The sequence below is a fragment of the Argiope bruennichi genome, chromosome 4, assembly GCF_947563725.1.
Source record: "Argiope bruennichi chromosome 4, qqArgBrue1.1, whole genome shotgun sequence".
NCBI classification, from domain to species: Eukaryota; Metazoa; Arthropoda; class Arachnida; order Araneae; family Araneidae; genus Argiope; species Argiope bruennichi.
The window spans coordinates 34,454,337-34,475,060 of NC_079154.1; the positions used below are offsets into that span (position 1 = coordinate 34,454,337).

The 20,724-nt window shown below is 30.1% G+C and overlaps 1 protein-coding gene and 2 non-coding genes across 3 annotated transcripts; 2 read left to right on the forward strand and 1 right to left on the reverse strand.

Moving 5' to 3' along the window:
• Positions 1–403: 403 nt before the first annotated feature.
• LOC129966217 (cGMP-dependent protein kinase 1-like) lies at positions 404–6,006 on the forward strand. Its single transcript, XM_056080630.1, has 5 exons — positions 404–408; positions 3,061–3,183; positions 3,478–3,540; positions 4,036–4,102; positions 6,001–6,006. The coding sequence occupies exons 1-5, from the start codon at positions 404–406 to the stop codon at positions 6,004–6,006; spliced, it is 264 nt and encodes an 87-aa protein (XP_055936605.1).
• An 11,098-nt stretch (positions 6,007–17,104) lies between these two features.
• Trnan-guu (transfer RNA asparagine (anticodon GUU)) lies at positions 17,105–17,178 on the forward strand. The gene has a single exon. It is a non-coding gene; the product is annotated as a tRNA-Asn (tRNA).
• Positions 17,179–19,707: 2,529 nt separating this feature from the next.
• On the reverse strand, positions 19,708–19,781 carry Trnan-guu (transfer RNA asparagine (anticodon GUU)). The gene has a single exon. It is a non-coding gene; the product is annotated as a tRNA-Asn (tRNA).
• Positions 19,782–20,724: the final 943 nt, after the last annotated feature.

A 20,724-nucleotide genomic window follows, 5' to 3' on the forward strand; every position in this document is an offset into this window, starting at 1 on the left:
ACAAAGTGTGATTTTGATTCTGAAGTACCAGATACTTACAGAAGATTAGACTATGGAAGAAGAAAACGAATTAACCATCTACTTTTGTATATTCATAATAATTCACACGATAAAACTGAAAGAAATACACTTATTTATGAAGGGATTCTCAATATTAATTTTCATTCAAATAAATAATATTTCAGAATAAGTTTTTTTTAAAAATTTTGTATGTGTAAATCTATTTTTATATTCAAATACCACTGAAACAACATTAATTTAAGTCTACAAAAGAAAAGTTTGTTTACAGTGTTAATTTTCTATCTACATTTAAACCTACATATGAGTTACTTTTCTAAAAGCTAAAAGGTGAAAAAAATATTTTTGAAAGCAATCCTTACCTCTTAGAAACAGTAAGTCAACTATGAAGTAAAAAAACCTGAGCAGTAGGTATTTCGAGTTCTGTGTTCACCATTGGTGTTAATAATTGACACTGCGGTGTTCAGTTTTAGTGTTCGCTGCATTTTATTAACATTAATCAAAAAGAAGAATAAACAATAGAAACATCTTTCAACTTTCTCCTTGTTTAGAAATGAAAGTTAACTTTCTAGCAAATCTGCACTCAGTGTAACGAGAGATATAAAAAATTATAATAAAAGATTCTTAGAGTGTAATCTTTAAAAATTTGTTATATTTAGTGATATATGCTCCATCTTGCTATCTTCCGAAGTTAATAAAAACGTGCGAAGTTAATTTAATATGAATTTTTAGTTTCCTAATCATCGCTGCATCTGCATACATCATCTTGTAAACGAATGATAACTAGCTAATGCATATGAAAAACAAAAAGCTTGTTAAGCCTAGAAAATCTCAGCTTTATTTATTTTCTTCATTTATGAAAACACATTATAAAAATAAGTTTCAAAATTATAATATTATTTGTAAGATACGAATTAATTGTAGGAATTCGGAAAATAATAAAAATTAATGTATTTTTAAGAAAGCTCTGTGGCAATTAAAACATCCGAAAGTTTTTCGGTTTTTGAAAAACAATATCGAAAAATACGAACTCTTTGCATGCGAAATATACAAGAAAATAAAAATTATTCATTACATTATGTATACATTATTCTATGTTTTTAGAGCAATGATTCAAATATATTCAACGAGAACTATACCATATGATCATGCAAATACATTATTCAATTATTTATTTATCTAAATATATTATCTTGTTTAATTATTTTTTCATTAATTCGATTTAATTGATCTTCATTTAATTTTTTTAATATATTTTTCTGCTCTTTATTAAATGTCTCGTTTTTAGCAGATATAATTAAAAACATACAGGGGTGTTTGTGCTCCGGGGAAACCCCGGAATTCCGGGGATTTTGAACTTCGATACCCGGAAATTCCGGGGATCGTCGTTCAAAAGGAAGTAAGAATAATAATGAATAATTTATTTTGATCTGGGTAATTTTGTTTGCTTTGAAAGCAGAAAACGCAAGGTCAGTGTGTGTGGTGAAAACTTTTCCTTTCTTTCTCCAAAGGCAGTGATAATGCGTGAAATGGGGGAAAAAACTTCTTTTTTGTTCTTTTCTTATTGCGAGTTATGACTCATTCCCCCGGTTCTCGGACATTCTCTTCTGGATTCTTTTCGGCAAGTAGGCGCGGCAGAAAAAAAAGGGAGAGACTTCGTTCGACCAGATGTGCGATCACGTGACTCTGGGTTCAAAGGTCTTATCTCTCCGGGCGTGGCGCCAATAAGTAGAGAAGGGGGATTTTTCGCCGTATTAGCTATTTGTCATTGATCGCTTCGCAACTTTTTTTTCTCCGCTGTGTAAAATTTTCGTTTCATTTATTGATGCACGTGTAAATTTTTCGTTTCGCTTATTGAAATATTTTTTTATTTATGTACGCAAGAGAATTTCACTTTGAAATTTCAGCATATGAAACAGAAATTACCCCTTAAAAATTCATATCTAATTAGTTTTACAGCATTAGATCCAGAGCTAAGAGGTAAAACCAGTACAATATTAGCTTTTGAAAAATTATCATCTTTTATATCCCATATTTTTAGTGATAATGAAAAGTCAAAAGTAGAAGCTGAAATAAGGTTATACCAGAGTGATATTGATATCACCAAAGAAATGCTCTACACATCTGATGAAAGTGGAAATCAAGTCAAGTGTACAATTGATAAATATTGGTCTAAAGTTTTTAATTTAAAAGATGATTTCACAAATGATTATAAGTATCCTACATTGGCTAAATTGGTCAAAGCCTGCCTTAGCTGCTTCCATGGCCCATTAGTGGAAAGTGCATTCAACTTAATGGATACACTTGTCACTGACTATAGAACCTCTCTTAAGATTGATTCCCTAGATGCAGTGCAGACTATTAAATATGATTTAATGGCTTCTAAAGAAACCTCATGTGAAAAATATGGCTCAAAAAATCCAATGACTGATCCAATTCACAAAGATCTCTTACTGAATATGAACAGAAGTTGGAAAACATATCAAGAGGACTTAAAAACATGTATTTCAGATGAGTCACCTATAAAAGTCTCTGAAAAACCTTCTACATTAGCAGAAAAGCAAACTGCTTCTACCTCTGCATGTGCTGTTCTCGAGGAAATTTCTTCAACTGTAAATGAGGAAAATAAAAGTCAACCTTCCTGCAATTATGAAGTTCACCACAAAAGAAAGACAAGCCCACAAACATCAGAAAATAAAAAAAAAGCAGCAGAAATTAGATAATTTTTTTTAAAGAATTAATTTAGGTAATTTAAAATATTTGCATAAAATGTAGTAATTTATATGTTTGAAAATTTATGGTTATTAATTTTGCAAAAAAAGTAATTCATTGAACTTTTATAATTAGGTCATTCAATACTTCATAATTGTAATTTTTCATTTCTCTCCCCCCCCCCTTCTCGAAACTCCAAAATGCCGGTAGTAAGTCCGTAAAAGTTTCAGGGGATTTTTTGGGGTCCCACAAACACCCCTGCTTATACATTGTTTATACAAAATATATTAAAAGCACATAACTTACAAATTCTGTTTCTCGAATTTTTAGACCACCTTTCACTGCTCCAGATCCTATGAGAACATATAACATTATATTAAAAGGCATTGATCTTATGGAGTTTCCTAGAACAATATCAAAAAATGCTACTAATCTAATCAAAAGATTATGTCGGTAAGTATTTCTCTACATTTTTATAATTCCTTTATATGTAAAATATTTTGATTGTTGATTTTTTTAAGGGATAAAAGTAGTCAACAAGTTATTTCCAAGATTGCATAATTGTATTTATATTTTTATGTCATGAATTTCATAGTTCTAAAAAGTAAAATGTTGATAATTTGCAATGAGTACATATGCAACTGAAAATAACTATACCGCACCAATATATTGAATTTGGAAAATATTTATATATTCTTTTAAATTATTATGTTGTGAAAAATTAATTGATGATTTTGTATCTTATAGGGATAATCCAGCAGAAAGAATAGGTTATCAAAAAGGCGGTATTAAAGAACTTCAAAAGCACAAGTGAGTGAAAAATATCCCTTGTTCTGATTATTATATCTGCAAATATAATATTGAAAATAATATTATTGAGTTTTTAATAAGTATATAATTTGGTGTTACATTTTATTTGTTTTTATTAGTGTAATGCCAACAACCAGTTTGCTATAAAAATTCTTTAATTTTTTGTGATTATTTTATAACTGAATTTTAATCTAAAAGCAGCATATGGCATCATTTTTTTAGTACATTAATTTAAGCTGGCATGTTTCACTCAAAGAAATAATTTTAAACCCTCTTCTGCCATAAGGTGTGTTTTAGATATCACTTATATAAGATTAAGGAAGATACAATATTAAATAATTATAGTTGAAAGTTTTCTAGAATTTATTAAGTAGTAATAATACTGTTACTAATACTGTTAAAAGTTAAGTGCTTGTTTCAAGGGTTTTCTAATGTGTGCACTTATTTTTGATTGCTCATTCTATTAGTTTTTAAAGTATTTATTTATTTATATAGGTGGTTTGACGGATTTAATTGGGATGGTTTGAAGAATCGAAATCTTGTACCACCTATCTTACCAAGAGTAAGTATTATTTAAACACATGTTTTTTTAAATCTTTAAATTATAATTTGTGTTAGTTATTTCCATAATCTATTTTTTTTTTTAAAAAAATTGCTAAAATTGAAAGACTATATTAATGATCGTTGTAGACATAATTTATTAAGGAAACCACCTTTTATCTTTGAATGTAGACTTTTTGAAGTTATTTTACCTTCGAAATATTTTGAAAAAGCCCTTATTTTTGTCAATTTACAAAAAAATAAGAGCCATGTGTTTATGTATACTCTTTTAGAATGTTTGTGTAAATATAGTAAATTAATTATATTTTGAAGTTGCATGAACAATGGCATAACTAAGGTAGCACAAGCAGGTCAAATGCCACCAACACAATTACCTGGCGGGTCAAAATTGGGAAATAAATTAGTTGAATTTAATTAAAAGTGCTTACTTTAAAATAATTGCTCTCTAGATCTAAAATAAAACTTTTTAAAAGTAAAAATGAAGATTTCTTTTTGTCATCTGAGTATTTAAAGCAATGAAATATCTCAGCCTCCAAATTCTAACTTCTATTTTTGTTCCATATGCATCGTTTTGCCACAGACAAATGAGTCATGAATGTTTAAAAAAATTGTTTTGATTATAAAGCTAAGACAAATACATCTCCATAATGTAAGTGAAACTTGTGAGTAGTGTAAATTCAAGGGGAAATTGGACTTCAAGTTCAATTTCTCATTGCAGTATGGGATACTTATTAATTGGATAATTTTGCTGCAAATTTGTATTAGAACAATTTGGAAATAAATCTTGCTCATGAGGGGGGGGGGGCTTAATATTAGTATTACACTTGAAAATATTTCCTTTGTTGGAATGAATCTCTATTTTACACGTTGATTCAATTTAAGAAGCTTTTCTTGTCAATAATCATTCAATTTTTGTGCAGTCTATTTTATTGAATAGTTAATCAAAAAAAATTCTTTATTATTTCATTACACTTCAGAATAGCAATAATTTCATAAAGATTCACAAAAGTATAGTGAAAAATCTTTAATTTTATGAGGGACTAAGCTTAAATAATTCATTTTTAATATCTGAAGCATATTTTCCTTAAGAACAATGCATCTTAAAAGCTCTTTTGAAAACTCTCTATTTAAATTTTTGATTCAGTATTAAAATAAAAGGAATCCTTAATTAACTGTCAGTTTAAAATTTATAGTACCAGCTGCTGATTCTAATTTGATAAAAAAAACTTTAATTATTTTTTAAAATTATATTCTTGAATTGAATTTCTACACTCTTATCCATCTTTTTAATAATAAAATTAAAATCTAAAATTTGTTTTGCAATAAATATATTATTATTCCATACCTGGCATTAAATTCATTCAAATAATATGTCAGAACATTAGAATTGCATAAATAATGCAACATTATATATTTATAATTGTCTGATAAATTCAGTTATATACTTATATCGTATTAATTGCTATATTTTTTTTTAAATCTGAAAATAAGTTGGATAGTCATTTGCTTAAATAATATACGTACCCTTAATAAAGTATGACATGAAAAATCTAATTTTAAACTAAAAGCAAAATAAATGCTGAAGATTTATATTGAATCTAATATTTATTAACTATAAAATCACTAACTTTTCATTTTTTAAGAACAAAATAAAATTTTATGATTTATAAAGTTATGAGATACTCTAAACTTTTTCAACAAAAGGAAAATTATTTCAATTTTCTATGAAAAATAAATCTAACTTAATTTCAAACAAATGAAACTAGTGCTGCAAATTATATCTCCAAATATTTATTAAAAAAATTTAAAATTGGGAATAAAAATTACCTGATTAATATAAAGGGAAAGTTTGAATTTTAAGGTGATGCAGTTGATAATATCTTTGTATGATATTTTCAGAAATGATCACTAAAATTACTGAAATTTTGATTCATTTTTGATTAATTAAAACTAATTTAAGTGTTGAAAAACTGCTTTGAGATGCATGTTCGAATCTTCCAAATATATTTTTATCAACTTTCATAACTTAAATTTTAACATTTTTATCTGTAATGCAACAAAAGATCGACAGTTCTTATTTTAGTATTAAAAATATAATTGCATAATAATTAAATATAGACTCTTTCATGTAAAAAGCATCATAATGATATATCAATTTTTTAAGATCATTTCGAAAATTATTAATTTTAACCACTACTAAAGGATTTAAATAAGAAATTCGAACAGTTATTTGTGTAAAAATTTCCATTTACTAGAAAAATCAATACGCATTTTATTGATCAAATCAGGTTCTCTCTAAAAAGTAATCATACATAATGCAGGGGTGTTTGTGCTCCGGGGAAACCCCGGAATTCCGGGGATTGTGAACTTCGATACCCGGAAATTCCGGGGATCGTCGTTCAAAAGGAAGTAGGAATAATAATGAATTATTTATTTTGATCTGGGTAATTTTGTTTGCTTTGAAAGCAGAAAACGCAAGGTCAGTGTGTGTGGTGAAAACTTTTCCTTTCTTTCTCCAAAGGCAGTGATAATGCGTGAAAAGGGGGAAAAAACTTCTTTTTTGTTCTTTCCTTATTGCGAGTTATGACTCATTCCCCCGGTTCTCGGACATTCTCTTCTGGATTCTTTTCGGCAAGTAGGCGCGGCAGAAAAAAAAGGGAGAGACTTCGTTCAACCAGATGTGCGATCACGTGACCTGGGTTCAAAGGTCTTAATTTTACAAAATTAATGGTTATTAATTTTGCAAAAAAAAGTAATTCATTGAACTTTTATAATTAGGTCATTCAATACTTCATAATCGTAATTTTTCATTTCTCCCCCCCCCCCCTTCTCGAAACTCCAAAATGTCGGTAGTAAGTCCGTAAAAGTTTCCGGGGATTTTTTGGGGTCCCACAAACACCCCTGAACATAGCATTAAAATAATCGTTTGGTAACCGATTGTTTATTAAATTGTTATAATCATTAAGATTAATAATATGTTACCAAAAAACAAAACAAATAAAAGCAAAGGAGTCTCACTTATTCCTAATTGAGTTTTTTACTATTGCTTAGAAAATGTATCCTTTTTAAGAAAAAGTTTTCATGTATAATGTTTATATTTTCTTATTTTACAATAATTATATGTGACTAAAGCACAATAATAATAACATTTCGCAATGTTATATTTAATGATATATTATTAAATATAGTGAAGTGTAAAATTCATTGCTAAAATATGTTATTATCGCTTCTATGGTGAAATCAAAATATATGAGCCATTTATTTTGAAAAAGGGGCAAGTCCATTTTTTGTTATTGCGAGATATTTAAAGGTTTGCGCTTCAATAAATTTAAAAATATTGGTAAGTATTAATAGATATATTTTTTGTATTTTATGGTACCAGATAATGTAGGTTTATAATCCAATAGTGTTTACAGTGCTGACTAAAAGAATAAGAGTTTCCATTATAACTAAATGAACTTGCCTCACTTTCAAAATTAAAGAATTATTGCAATCATTCATTTAATTGGGAAACAATATTTCAGTTGCATTAGCCTTTTTTTAAGAATAAAAACAAAATACTATTCAAATTTTTATAAATATTTATTCATTTGATAAAAAGGGAAACAAAACCAAGAATATTCTAGTAGAAAATATAACATAACAACAAACAATTCAGTTTTATTAAGAATTTTAATGAAATTATATATTTCAGTTTATACGTAGGTATAATCAATTTGAATTTTATTCAAGATTTAACATTTAAAAAATTCATGATGAGCGTGAGGTACATATGGTAATAAATTCATCTTGAATTTTTTAGATGTAATAAATCTCCTTTTTTTTCCTTTGAACATTTTGTATGGTGCATCCCTTGTAAATCTGGTCCAGCATATAGTTAATCAATTTACGGTTTCTCTGTCGGTATTTTTCTTTCTTTTTAAAACCGCCTTTTCCAAAGGTTGGGTTGAAAATAAATTTCCATATTTCATTTCATGTACTAAAAATTTATTATGTTTTCGACAATTTTGTATTACTTTATAGTATTCCTGGTGAATATGCAAGGAACTGGTTTCTATATTGAATAGTTACTGGATAGTTCCACTCCAAAATCACGATCGTTCGGTAGAAATGAATGTCCTGACAATAAAAATTTGTGATCAATGATATTTATTTCGTTGTCACTGGACTGAATAATCGGTGACGGAAGTAAATATTGTTATCGACACACAAAATTAAGATATACTTTTTATTATTTATAAAATACTGTAAAACCACCGATTTTCAATATCAAAAATGGATAAATAGAAACACAATAGATTTCAGACATGATGTCAAACTGCCACATTTGCTTCACCATAGAGCAACCGGAGCTAATTGCTGTAATATATTCGGTCAAATATAATTTCAATCTAAGATGGACTTGCTCCACTTTCAAAAGAAACGGCTCATATATTCCAGCCAACAAAATCATTTTTATTAAAAAGAATAATTTATACAGATTTGTTTTGCAGTTTGCCACGTTTTTACTTACCCTTATATTAAGTATAAAGGAAATATCGTAATCGTCAAAAATTCGAACTCGAGATTTTATCGAATCTCTACATTTTAGTCCTCTCTGTGTTCAAAAAACAAATTTTTGGAAAATGTCTGTCTGTCTGTGACAAAGATAACTCAAAACGTTTTGAGCAAGGTGGCTAAAATTGGATATGTGATCTTTAAACCACATTGTTTTTAGATTTCAGTCAAAATTTTCAACAAATTCCATTAAGAGGAAATCTGTCTGTTCGACTGTTCGAATATAAATTAACATGTTAACTACAAAACTAAGAAGGCTAGATAGATAAAATTCGGTACATAGATTTATCATCTATAGTATAGACACCTGTCAAAGTATGTTCCAGATTAAACAAGGGGTTAACCCTTTGTGGGTCTGTACTTTCAGAAACATGAAAAGGCGATAACTCAAAAACGTAATGACTTAAATATATCAAATTTATGTTTACAAGGGAATGAGATTTTGTGACTACAAGTGTAGTTTTATGTCAAATTTTTGTTTCAATCGGTTGGTAAAAAATGTGTTTGAAATACGAATTCGGTTTTCAGATACTATTAACCACTTGCCAGGGATTAATCGCCAAATATCACACGTCAGATTCAGTAAACATGTCAAATTCACACCAATGGTTAATATATCATACTTATTGTACACCAATACCACGCAAGGCGTTCTCTGACATAACACCTTTATTTGACAGTATGCGAGAAAGCTGTCGGGAGACCACTTCAGCTGGATATTTTAAAGGATTTTCATTAAATGCTGCAAAACGAAATTGATAAGAAAAGTCTTCGTGAAAGATTCATAAATTCAAAATCGGTGATCCATTCTTAAATAATATTCTAATATCATGAGAAATTTTATGGAAATTTTTTAATTAGAAATTATTTTATTAAATGCCATAAATGAGAACTTAAATAGATTATACAGAAAACTTCTGTTTTTAATTAAAAGTTTTTGAAACATTTTTAGCGGAGAGGAGAATAATTTTATTGTAAAAATATGTGGAAATGAAAAAAATGCAGCAATTAAATTCAAAAACGTCTTTTTTTAATGATAGAAATTTTAAAAATATTTTTTATTCAAATTGTAGCCAGTTATTTTTAATGTAAAATTTTAACTGTTTATTGGTTTTGAATCCTTTTAAAAAATGCATGGAAGATTTAAATCAGAGAATGTTCATATAAGAAATTGTAAAATGAATGGAAATATAAAAAGATGTTCAAATCCTCTTTATTACCTTTTGGCTTAATCTAACTATTCTTTTAATATACTGAATCCAAAAATGAACTCATTTACCACCACCGCATGCAGTTTCAGTGCACATTTTGACTGAATATTTATTAGCTAATTAATTTACTGGTAAGTAAAAAACAAACAAACGAACAAAAACAATAGTAAGTGATTTTCCTCGAACATTCTTATATGCTCTCATAAAGGTCATTCCTTTCGCACAAAATTATGGATCTTGGATAAAACTGCACACTTCACACGTGCTCAGATTTTCATTTTCAGTGTCCCATACATGAACGTTTTGTGCTTCGTAGAATAACAAAGAAAACTGTCGCTTGTGTATTACCTGCTTGGCGTTGGCAAACAGTACTTACGAAATATCGATTTTTGGTGTGAATCTAATGTTTTTACTGAATTTAGCATGCGATCTTTAGCGATCAATCGTTGGGATAAAGGCACAAAAACCAGAAAATCGGATATGTATTTTGGATTTTTTTCTCACTAATTGGAACTAAAATTTGACTTAAAATTACAATCGTAATTATAAGATCACGCTCCAAATTTTATTTATTTAAATTAATACTTTTACATGCATGCTGAAGTACAAACTGACAGATGTACAAAATTTTGGCATGTTTGGTTCAATAGTTGATAAAAATCTGCTCTTCAGATGCTGAAATTGTGAACCAAATATTTTTTTATTTAAGCTGTTATGTTTTTAAATGAACTCTTTTACATATATGCAAAAGAACAGGTTCACAAACAAGCAACTCCTAGTCAGATTTAGTTCCATATATCATACAGATTTACATGATGCTAAATTTTTGTATCAGATTATATCGATATAAATCTTTAAGTTTGGTAGTTATCATATTCATTTGTAATAGAGTAGTCCGACAGACAATCTCCTTCTCAATTGATATCGCTCAAAATTTGATAAAAGCTTACAAATTTAGTCTAAAGTACATACCTCAACTTGACAACTTTAACTTGAGGTATGTACTAACTCAAGACATATTGTGCTATCGTGTTCATAGACATACAGGTATAAATCTAAAAATGTGTTTTTCGGACTTAACGGAAGGCTGAAAAATAGAGATTCATCAAATTCCCGAGTTCGAAGTTTTTGACTTTCTCATTATATATACTGTTACGAATCTGTGACGCGGCTTCCCAGCATAGTTGGTTCCATAGGAGGTTCCAGAGCTTGGCGACAAACTTGGCAACCATTTGGCGACGAATTTGGCGATTTTGGCACCAAAATAGATTATACCCGAAACATCGAGAATTTTCCCGATCCGTCCAGTAGCAACCGAGTTACGCCTTGAACGTTCCTGATTGGTTGAGAGGCTTCTAGCCCCGCCTCCTGAGACCTATAAAAGGAGGCGGCCGCAGCTGCCAGAGTCGTAGTCGTAGTTGGAAGTGACAGAGAAGGTAGTCGGAAGCGACGGAGAAGAGTAGTCGGTAGCGGCAGAGAAGAGTAGTCGGGAGTGACAGAGGAGAGTAGTCGGAATCGACGGTGAAGAACTGGTCTTCCAGGGATTAGCAGAGCAGCGACGGAGTCAAGCTAGTGCTGAACTAAGCTGTGCGCTACTGTCTGCAGTAGAGTCTTGTTGTATGCTGCTGTGTATGCTGTACATCTAGGCTGAAGATAATCGTCTTCTATGCTGTATATAGTTGTCGCCTTTGTGCTGTCATGTGTGTCTTCGTGTAAATAAACGTCGTTGTTTCTTTTTCTACTGCCGCCTGCTGATTGAGCGTTCTCCACACCATATAACTTCCACTATCCAAACGAACTCCGGAAATTTCGTAACAATACTTTATATACGAGTAAATGAAAAGTCGTTTCATATGGATAAAACAATAATAAATTTAGAAACCTATTAACATTACACTTGAGATTATAAGTTCATAAAGTAATCATTGCTTTTGGTTGTAGAACTGCTCTTTAATATTTCTTCAAGTAAATTTTTTTTTCTCATCGTTCGTGTCCCGTTCTTTAATATTTCTTCAGGTCAATTTTTGTTTTTTTCTCATCATTGGTGTCCCACTATTTAATATTTCTTCAAATAAGTTTTTGTTTTTTTCTTATCATTGGTGTCCCTCTCTTTAATATTTTTTCAAGTAAGTTTTTGCTTTTTTTCTCATCGTTGGTGTTCCACATTTTAATATTTCTTCAAGTAAATTTTTGTGTTTTCTCATCTTTGATGTCCCGTTTAAGTATTCAGTAGTAGTTTGCCATCATATTAAAATCTTGTCTTCCTTGGTAATGCCGTTCGATATCTTTTATATCTCTCTGAAACTCTTTCCTCGGCTTTCACCAAATACTCTTTAAAATTCCAAGATCATATCTACCTTGTGGATGCAGAAAATATACTTTCCAAGTCATTTTGCTACCTCGTGCTTAGATTCTTTCACCTTGGCCATTATTTCTTTTAAAACGTTTTTGCTATCCAATTCCTTTATATTTTACCGAAACTTGTGCACTACAAGTTTGAATAAATCCCAGACAACCTTTTCAGTTAAATTCATAATATTTGTAAATGTAAAGGTACTAATTAAAAGTTTTCGGATATTAATTTTTGAAATTTTTCTTCTTTTAATTTGATTTTAGCTAGTTTTGGCAGCTTCGATGTGAGATATCTGAAGCATTCTCTATATTTTGGTAGAAACAAAAAGCTGTTTCAGCGCATTTGATGTGCAGTGGTGTTGACAGAATTTTTTTTCAAAGGAACCAAATTTTTAACTTTTTTTCACCTTGATGTTGGAATCAGTTTTCTCTCGTAGAATTTTAATGCTTAATTATTCCATAAGTAAAAAAAGAATGGATATTTCATGCGATCTGATTGTCATCCAATTACATGTTTATCAAAAAGCAATATTTATTCAGTGTATTCATTTTCCATTTAGAATTGGTGTTGTGGATGCTAGAACTAAACTGCCACAAAGCGTATTACCTGTTCCACCAGAATATATGTGGACTCCATAGGATTGTTTAAAATCGAACAGGTGACAGAGCAAATTTATACGCTTTCTTTCTAGTGTAATATAACATGATTTAATATTGTAAATATAAAAGATTTCCATTGCATTCGAATCCCATGAAGTAATTTCTGAGCCTGTGCTTTACGTGGAAAAAATACTTTAAATGAAGCAAAGAATTTTTCTTGCTGTTGTATGAGTCAGAACATGAATTACTGAAAAAATTATAAAATACTTTTATACAACCTATCGATCCTATTAGTCCTGTCCAGAAGAAACATTTTGAATGCTTTAATATTAAATACAAAAACTGTTAAAATTCTCTTGTGACTAAAACTGATGGAGTTGTGAAGTGTCGAATACATCTTTTAAAGCGCTTTAACGACCGATTCAAGAAAGATAATCCAATCAATTGACTGTGTTTTATTAAAGATGGAATTGGTTTATTTGACGTAATGAACCAAAGTTTCATAGCCCTTAATGTTAAATCAATTTTCCCTCAATAGAATTTCAATTCTTAATTGTTCCATAAACAAAGAAAGCATGGATATTTCGTATGATCTGATTGCCATCCAATGGTAGAAATAAAAATTTGAAATACCCACAAACTCTACAATGGTGTTCAGGAGTCTTTACTTTCCCCAAGATTAACGCTAAATCCTTATAACTTTGCTCAAGCAGTAGTGATTAACGAACAAGAATTATGACAAATTGATTGTCCATCTCTATTAATAATAGAGGAGAATGGGGGCAGAACATAAAAGGAGAAAAGAGAGAAATGAGGCAAACTTTGGGTCAGAGTAGTAATTACACCACTTCTCCTAACTAATGTAATTGCCACTCGAGCATCTATAAATTAAAAGGAAAAAAAGATGATTCTTTTTTTTAATTAACCAATTATGTACAACGGGCTTTTATGGACTGTATGATGAATCTCTCCGACTTGCGTTTTCCTTGCGTTTCGGTCTCATTTCATATCTAATTCTTTATGTTTTTTTTTGTCGCTTTTATCTATTTTCGTAGATTATCAGGTTCTCAGAATGAGAAGCAAAGAGATCGAATTCTCACAATAGAAAAATAAAAAATTTCGAATAAAAAAAATTAGTGAACTACTATCGGAAATTTCATGATATCATGTGAGAACATTATTACTTTTTTAAGTTACTGTTTCTCTCAATTAATTTAAGTCATTAACCAGTTTAAACCGGTTCAAACTATCAAGTGACTGTTAGATTATGCATGCATCGGTATTTAGAAAATGATGTTTTTTTTTTTTTTTTTTTCCTATTCTCAAAATCGTTCGAGCTCTAAAACTTCCTTTTTTTCAGCCGAACATCCAGTTTAAATGGTTTGGAATGATCACGTGACTATTATATGTTCAATCAACAAATTTTAGAAAAGCACTGTTTCGCGCTCATTCTTATTTTCTTCTCTGTGCTTCTTCGGGCGATAACTTCTTATGAACTTGCCTTTTATTGGCCATATAGAAGAATCGAGTGCATGGCAAACATTCGCGACAAGTTGTAATTTTTCATTGGCGATAAACGCCATCTGTAACAACCTTCTTATCATTTTTTAATAACAGTAAAAGCGAAAAATGGATGCTTCAAAAGCGATAAATCGCAAGTTTTCGACCCGTGTATTTTGTGGCTTCAAAACATCAAATCAAATCAGCATCACGTTTTTACATGATAAAAAAAAGGGTCAAGAAAATTTAAGTGTTAAAATTAAGCTCAAGAAATGTTGCAGGCCTATGAGATTCGAGTTTTTCCTTTCGTTCAGACAACCTCAGGTAAAATGAAATACAGTCGATCAGTTTAATGAGATGGAAATATAAATAAAAAAAACCTATGTAAGTTCCCCATCTGCTCCTATGCAACTGGATCGAAATCAACTTTAATTTGCACACTTATTATAAAAGACATAAGAAAGAATATTGCAAATTTTCTAAAAATAATTAAATAATTAATTAGAAATTATTCAGAAATTAAAGAAAATTTCGTCAATTTTGCATTTTAAACTATTTTACAACTATTTTTTTAAATTTATATTTTATTTTAATGTGTCATGTGACTGCTTTTATTGGTCTTAAAATAGTTATATAAACATGCTTAAATCTATAATTAAATAAATCGCTCAAACGACGACAATTTTTCTTTAACTTCAACATTTGAGAACAAAATTTATAGTATTAATATGAAAAAAATTAATGAGTTATGGAAAATGTAAGTTATCAGCGGGTTTTAAAATCGTCTGGCTCATTTGATATTCTAATATTTAAAAAAAAAATAGATGATAAATATCGCAGACGATAAAAAGATTTTGTATATTATAATATTTAATGCAAAAGTAACTGACGTTAAAAATATTATCCACGAAAAGATTTAAATCGAACAACTTTCGGTAATATCAATTAGTAACGAATAAATGTCGACATGCTTTCTATTATTAAATATTAAATAATGCCATTTCGGTGGACACAAAAATCTTATACCTAAGGAAAAGATAATCTCTGCTTAAGTTTTGGTGCCCATCATTCACGCATTAAACTATATTAAATATTGTAGAGAGCTGCAGTTAAAGGTTGTAAAAGAAATAAAGAATTAATGGACGTGTAAGCGAAAAAGGAGTGGAATATAAAATCAGAAAATTTTTTCGCTGCCCGTAGGTGATAAGAAGGGAAAGAAAAAGCTTACGAATATTTCTCCGAAAAGATTGATTACTTTTAGGTGAATTCAAAAGAGATTATTTCTCACTATTAAAATTTTAGATGATTTCCTTCCTTTAGTAATAAATGAAAAAAAAAGTATTAGAATTAAAACTTTTAGAATGGCTTATAAATGAATACTGCTGAAATTCTGAAAGAAGTATTAGAACATATATTTTTTTTAAAGAATTACGAACGTATCATAAATCATTCTTAAAAAGGTAAGAAAATGATATTTTTAGAGTTACGTCAAATTTGAAAATGAAATGCGCTGATAAATCATAAGGAGTATTTACTTCTTGATTTTTTTTCTTTTGTTTACAGCATTTGACAATTTCTGTATTTAATTTCGTAGTATACAGAAAAAATAGGCTACATAATTCGAACTTCTTTCCTTTACAAGATTAGAACCATGTTTACAACTTTTTACAATTTTTGTGTCAAGATCAATTATTGAATTTCATTTATTTATTTAACTTGAACTTAAAGTATCCAGCATACAAAATCTAAAGATCATAATTTTTTTAACAGTTTTCTATACTAGTGATTAATCTAGATGCCAAATTTCATCCATCAAGCTGGCAACATTTTTGAGTTATTGTCTAAGCATGCATATTTACAAATAGATAAACATACATGTCCTTGACGGATTTAATAGAAAAATTTATAAAAGTCTGTTTTTTCAACGAAAAATCCGATTTCCAAATTCCATTCATATACTTAATCGTGTTTCTTCAAATACTGTATTCACCGGCAGGTAATTTTGCTTCCAAAGTTGGTATTTTTTGGCCTTAGGGAAATCTGCGATGTGGAGATTTATTCAATTCTTCCAGATGAACTTTTGGCAACTTAAAATACCAAAATTAATTTGGTTAGCATAATAAATAATTAAAAAAGAAAGGAAAAAAAACCCGATCCCCGGTGGGGAATCTAATCATTATACTGCCGAGAACCTGGCAATGCTTGATAGTACATCAAAGAAATGATATCCTTTTCAAAAAAAAGATCGAGGAATATTTATTTTTATCCGATAAAATTGGTTCAGAGATGTTATTATTTGTAATAATTATTTGAAATAATCCATGATTTTTTATCTCTATTTACAGCTTTTAATAAATCAAATATATCTTTAGTTTGTCTGACAGATATGACGCATGCGATAAGCAAAGTTTGACATATTTAATATGTTTCAATAAGTTCCAAAAGAAAAAATTTCCAATTCAAAATTACCTATTTAGTATTATTATTTTTTTTTAATGGATCAAAAATCTTTTAGACATCTGAAATATATTTGAAAATTTATAAAACGATTGAAATTTAAACTCAAAAATTGCGAAGCGTTAGCATCAAACATTGCTGTAATGTTTTATTTTAATACCGAGAAATTTTTTTATTTGGAACAATAAAATGAATTCTTTTTAGGCAGAGATAAAAGGATCTTTGTTTCTCTGCTTACTACTATTTAAAAATTTTGGATAAATTGGTGAGAACAATTTTACTTCCTAAACATGGTTTTTCAAGATAAAATTTAACAGTCCACCGTGGCCTCCGTGGCGCAATCGGCTAGCGCGTTCGGCTGTTAACCGAAAGGTTGGTGGTTCGAGCCCACCCGGGGGCGAATTGTTTTGCTGAGATTGTGGCAGGAGAGGGCGCTGATAATGCTGTGCACCGATTACCGATTCCGCCTGATTAGTTTAACTTTATATGGTTAGCAACTGCACGAGCATATTTGGGAGAAATCCCTGTAATCTAGAGCCGTGTTTAGATGACGAGGACAAGATCTGAGGGGTTCCAAATTCCTGTAAATATTATAGGGTGATTTGTTGTCATTTAGGCTGATCGCATCACTTTTTAAACAAGAAAAATTAAGCAGAAATAAAAGGATAGCAGTTTTTTGAATCGCTGTTTACAAAAAAGAAAAATAAGATCTAATATGATATCGAAAATATTTCAAACTTTGGCAAAAAAAGTGTAATTTTGTGATACTCAGTAAATTGGATTTGAAACTGATTTCTGGAAGGAATCTGCTAAAAATTTTTCTAGAATCTAGAATTCTAGATTCTAGAATCAAACTGCCATGATGCACAGGGTTAGTAAGAAATAAGTTACCCACTTCAAAGGCTCTAAAATGCGTTCTATTAGTCCAAATAAGATACAATTTGAACTACAGATTATTCAGATGATGCGCTGTAAATTTATTAGTTTAAAAAAATTAGTACAAAAATTCACCAATAGATGGCGCTGTAACACTTTTATTTGCATATATTGAAAATGTGAAACATAATTTGCGTTACAGCGCATATCTATTACCATTTTTCTTTGGATAAAAAGAAGGCGGATTCTGCACGAACATTATTTTCTTCTCTGTTCATCATGCCTACGTTGCAAGAAAAAGCGCTACTGGTGAAATTGTGCTACCAGAAGCAATAAAACTCCGTAGCAGCTCTAAAGGAATTTCATCGTATGAAGCAGATACGAAGAGGTCCAATGTCTCTAGGTGTCCTATGGAAGATGATGCAGAAATTTGAAAAAACTGGGCAACTTGGTATTCTTCCAGGTAGAAGGGGGGGGAAACACTGTCTTCCAGCGTCCAAAATATTGCCATTGCGCTCGTTGAAGCCAGCATAATAGTGTGAGTTTACCAGTTGCTTCCCTTGTTCTGTTTATGCGTATTCAATTGTACGAAAAATCGTACTGTAGATTTTGCATTTTATCCATACAAAATCAAGTCTGTGCACTTGTTGCAGGACGGGGACTTAAAACTTTTACACTTCAGTTGTTTGCTCGAATGGTGGTTGACACAACTTGGTCATGGAATATTCTGTGGAGTGATGTGGCCTATTTTGCCTCAATTGTCATGTTAATACCCATAACTGTCGAATTTGAGCATCCTCGCGTTATCCAGGAACAGCCCTTGCATCCTGAAAAAGTGACAGTATGGTGTGGTTTTACAGCTACCTTTATCATTGGATCATATTTCTTTGAAGAGATAACTTCAAATGCAATCCAAAACTGTTCCGTCAGAGGACAACGATACCATGATATGCTGAGGGATTTTGTAATGCCAACTCTTCTACAGCGTGGATGCCTTCAAGGCATCATTTTCATACACCACATCATATTGATCGTCGTGTAAAGCGATTGTTAATACAGCATTTCACAGACGCACGAGTTATTAGTTATCATTTCCCAATAGCATGGCCTCCTCGTTCGCCGGACTTTACCCCTTGCGACTTTTGGTTGTGGAGATATATAAAGGATAATATCTACGTTAAAGGCCACCATCTCTACCAGATCTGAAGGACAATATTCAGCGCCATATTATTAATATCCGGCAGACTCACTAGGTCATCTATAGAAAATATGGTTCTTCGATTAGTGTTATATTGTTGAAAATGAAGGAGGACATATTGAGAAAATTTAATTTTAGTTTATTTAACTATTATAAGCCATAATAAATGGTTTTATGTATATTACAGCGCCATTTATTGGTGAATTTTTGTACTAATTTTTTAATTTAATAAATGTAAAGCTCATTATTTGAATAATCTGTAGTTCAAACTTTATCTCATTTGGAGCAACAGAACGCATTTTAGAGCCCTCTGAAATGGGTAACTTATTTCTTGCTAACCTTGCGCATCATGGCAGTTTGATTCCAGAATCGACATCACCAATTCTAAATGGGAAACATACATCTTGTATAAAAAAAAATCATCTTTTATATCAACATATCTTTTTTACATAAATAAAATTTTTTAGCTGATTCCTTCCGGAAATCAGTTTTAAATCCAATTTACTTAGTATCCCAAAATACAATTCTTTTCCCAAAGTTTGAAATATTTTTGATATCATACTAGTTTTTTTTTTTTGTAAATAGCGATTTAAACTGCCATTCCTTAATTAATTTTTCTTGTATAAAAAGTGCTGCGATCAGCCTCAATAGCAACAAATCACGCGGAATGCCCTATAATGTTGACAGGAATTTGGAGATGGAAGATGGACCCCCTCAGATCTTGTCCTCGTCATTTAAACACGCCTCTAGATTACAGGGATTTCACCCAAATACCCTCGTGTAGTTGCTAACCAGACGGAATCGGTGTGCAGTATTATTAGCGCCCTCTACTGACACAATCTCAGCAAAATAATTCGCCCCCGGGTGGGCTCGAACCACCAACCTTTCGGTTAACAGCCGAACGCGCTAGCCGATTGCGCCACGGAGGCCACGCTGTATTGTTAGATTTTATCATGAAAAATCATGTTTAGGAAGTAAAATTGTTCTCACCAATTTATAAAAATTTTTAAATAGTAGTAAGCAGAGAAACAAAGATCCTTTTATCTTTCCCCAAAAAGAATTCATTTTATTGTTCCTAATAAAAATTTTCTCGGTATTAAAATAAAACATTACAGCAATGTTTGAGGCTCACGCTTCGCAATTTTTGAGTTTAAATTTCAATCATTTTATAGATTTTCAAATATATTTCAGATGTTTAAAAGATTTTTGATCCAATAAAAGAAAAATAATAATAATATTAAATAGGTAATTTTGAATTCGAAAATTTTTCTTTTGAATCTTATTGAAACATTTTAATACGTCAAACTTCGCTTATCGCATGCGTCATATCTGTCAGGCAAGCTAAAGATATATTTGATTAATTAAAAGCTGTAAATAGAGATAAAAAATCATGGAATATTTAAAATAATTATTACAAATCATAACATTTTTTGTTATTTTCTTTTTTTTTTAATTATTTATTATGCTAAACAAATTAATTTTGGTATTTTAAGTTGCCAAAAAATTCATTCTGAAGAATCGAAAGAATTTCCACATCACAGATTTCCCTAAGGCCAAAAAATACCAATTCTGGCCAATTATAGAGCCCTTTGAAGTGAATAACTTATTTCTTGCTAACCCTGTGTATTAAATGTGCCACGGAAATATGCGTTTACTTTATCGGCTGCACTGAGAAAAAGCAGATTTATATGCTTTAATTTAGTCGAATAAAATGGGATTCACTTTTATAAATATAAAAGAATTCCATGGTATTCGGTTCGAGCAAATATTTTTTGAGCTTTTAGAAATAGATTTATAATTACCATTGAAAAATTGCTTTAAATGAAGAAAATAATTTTTTCCTTTTGAAGAAGATTCCTGTTGTTTGAGTCA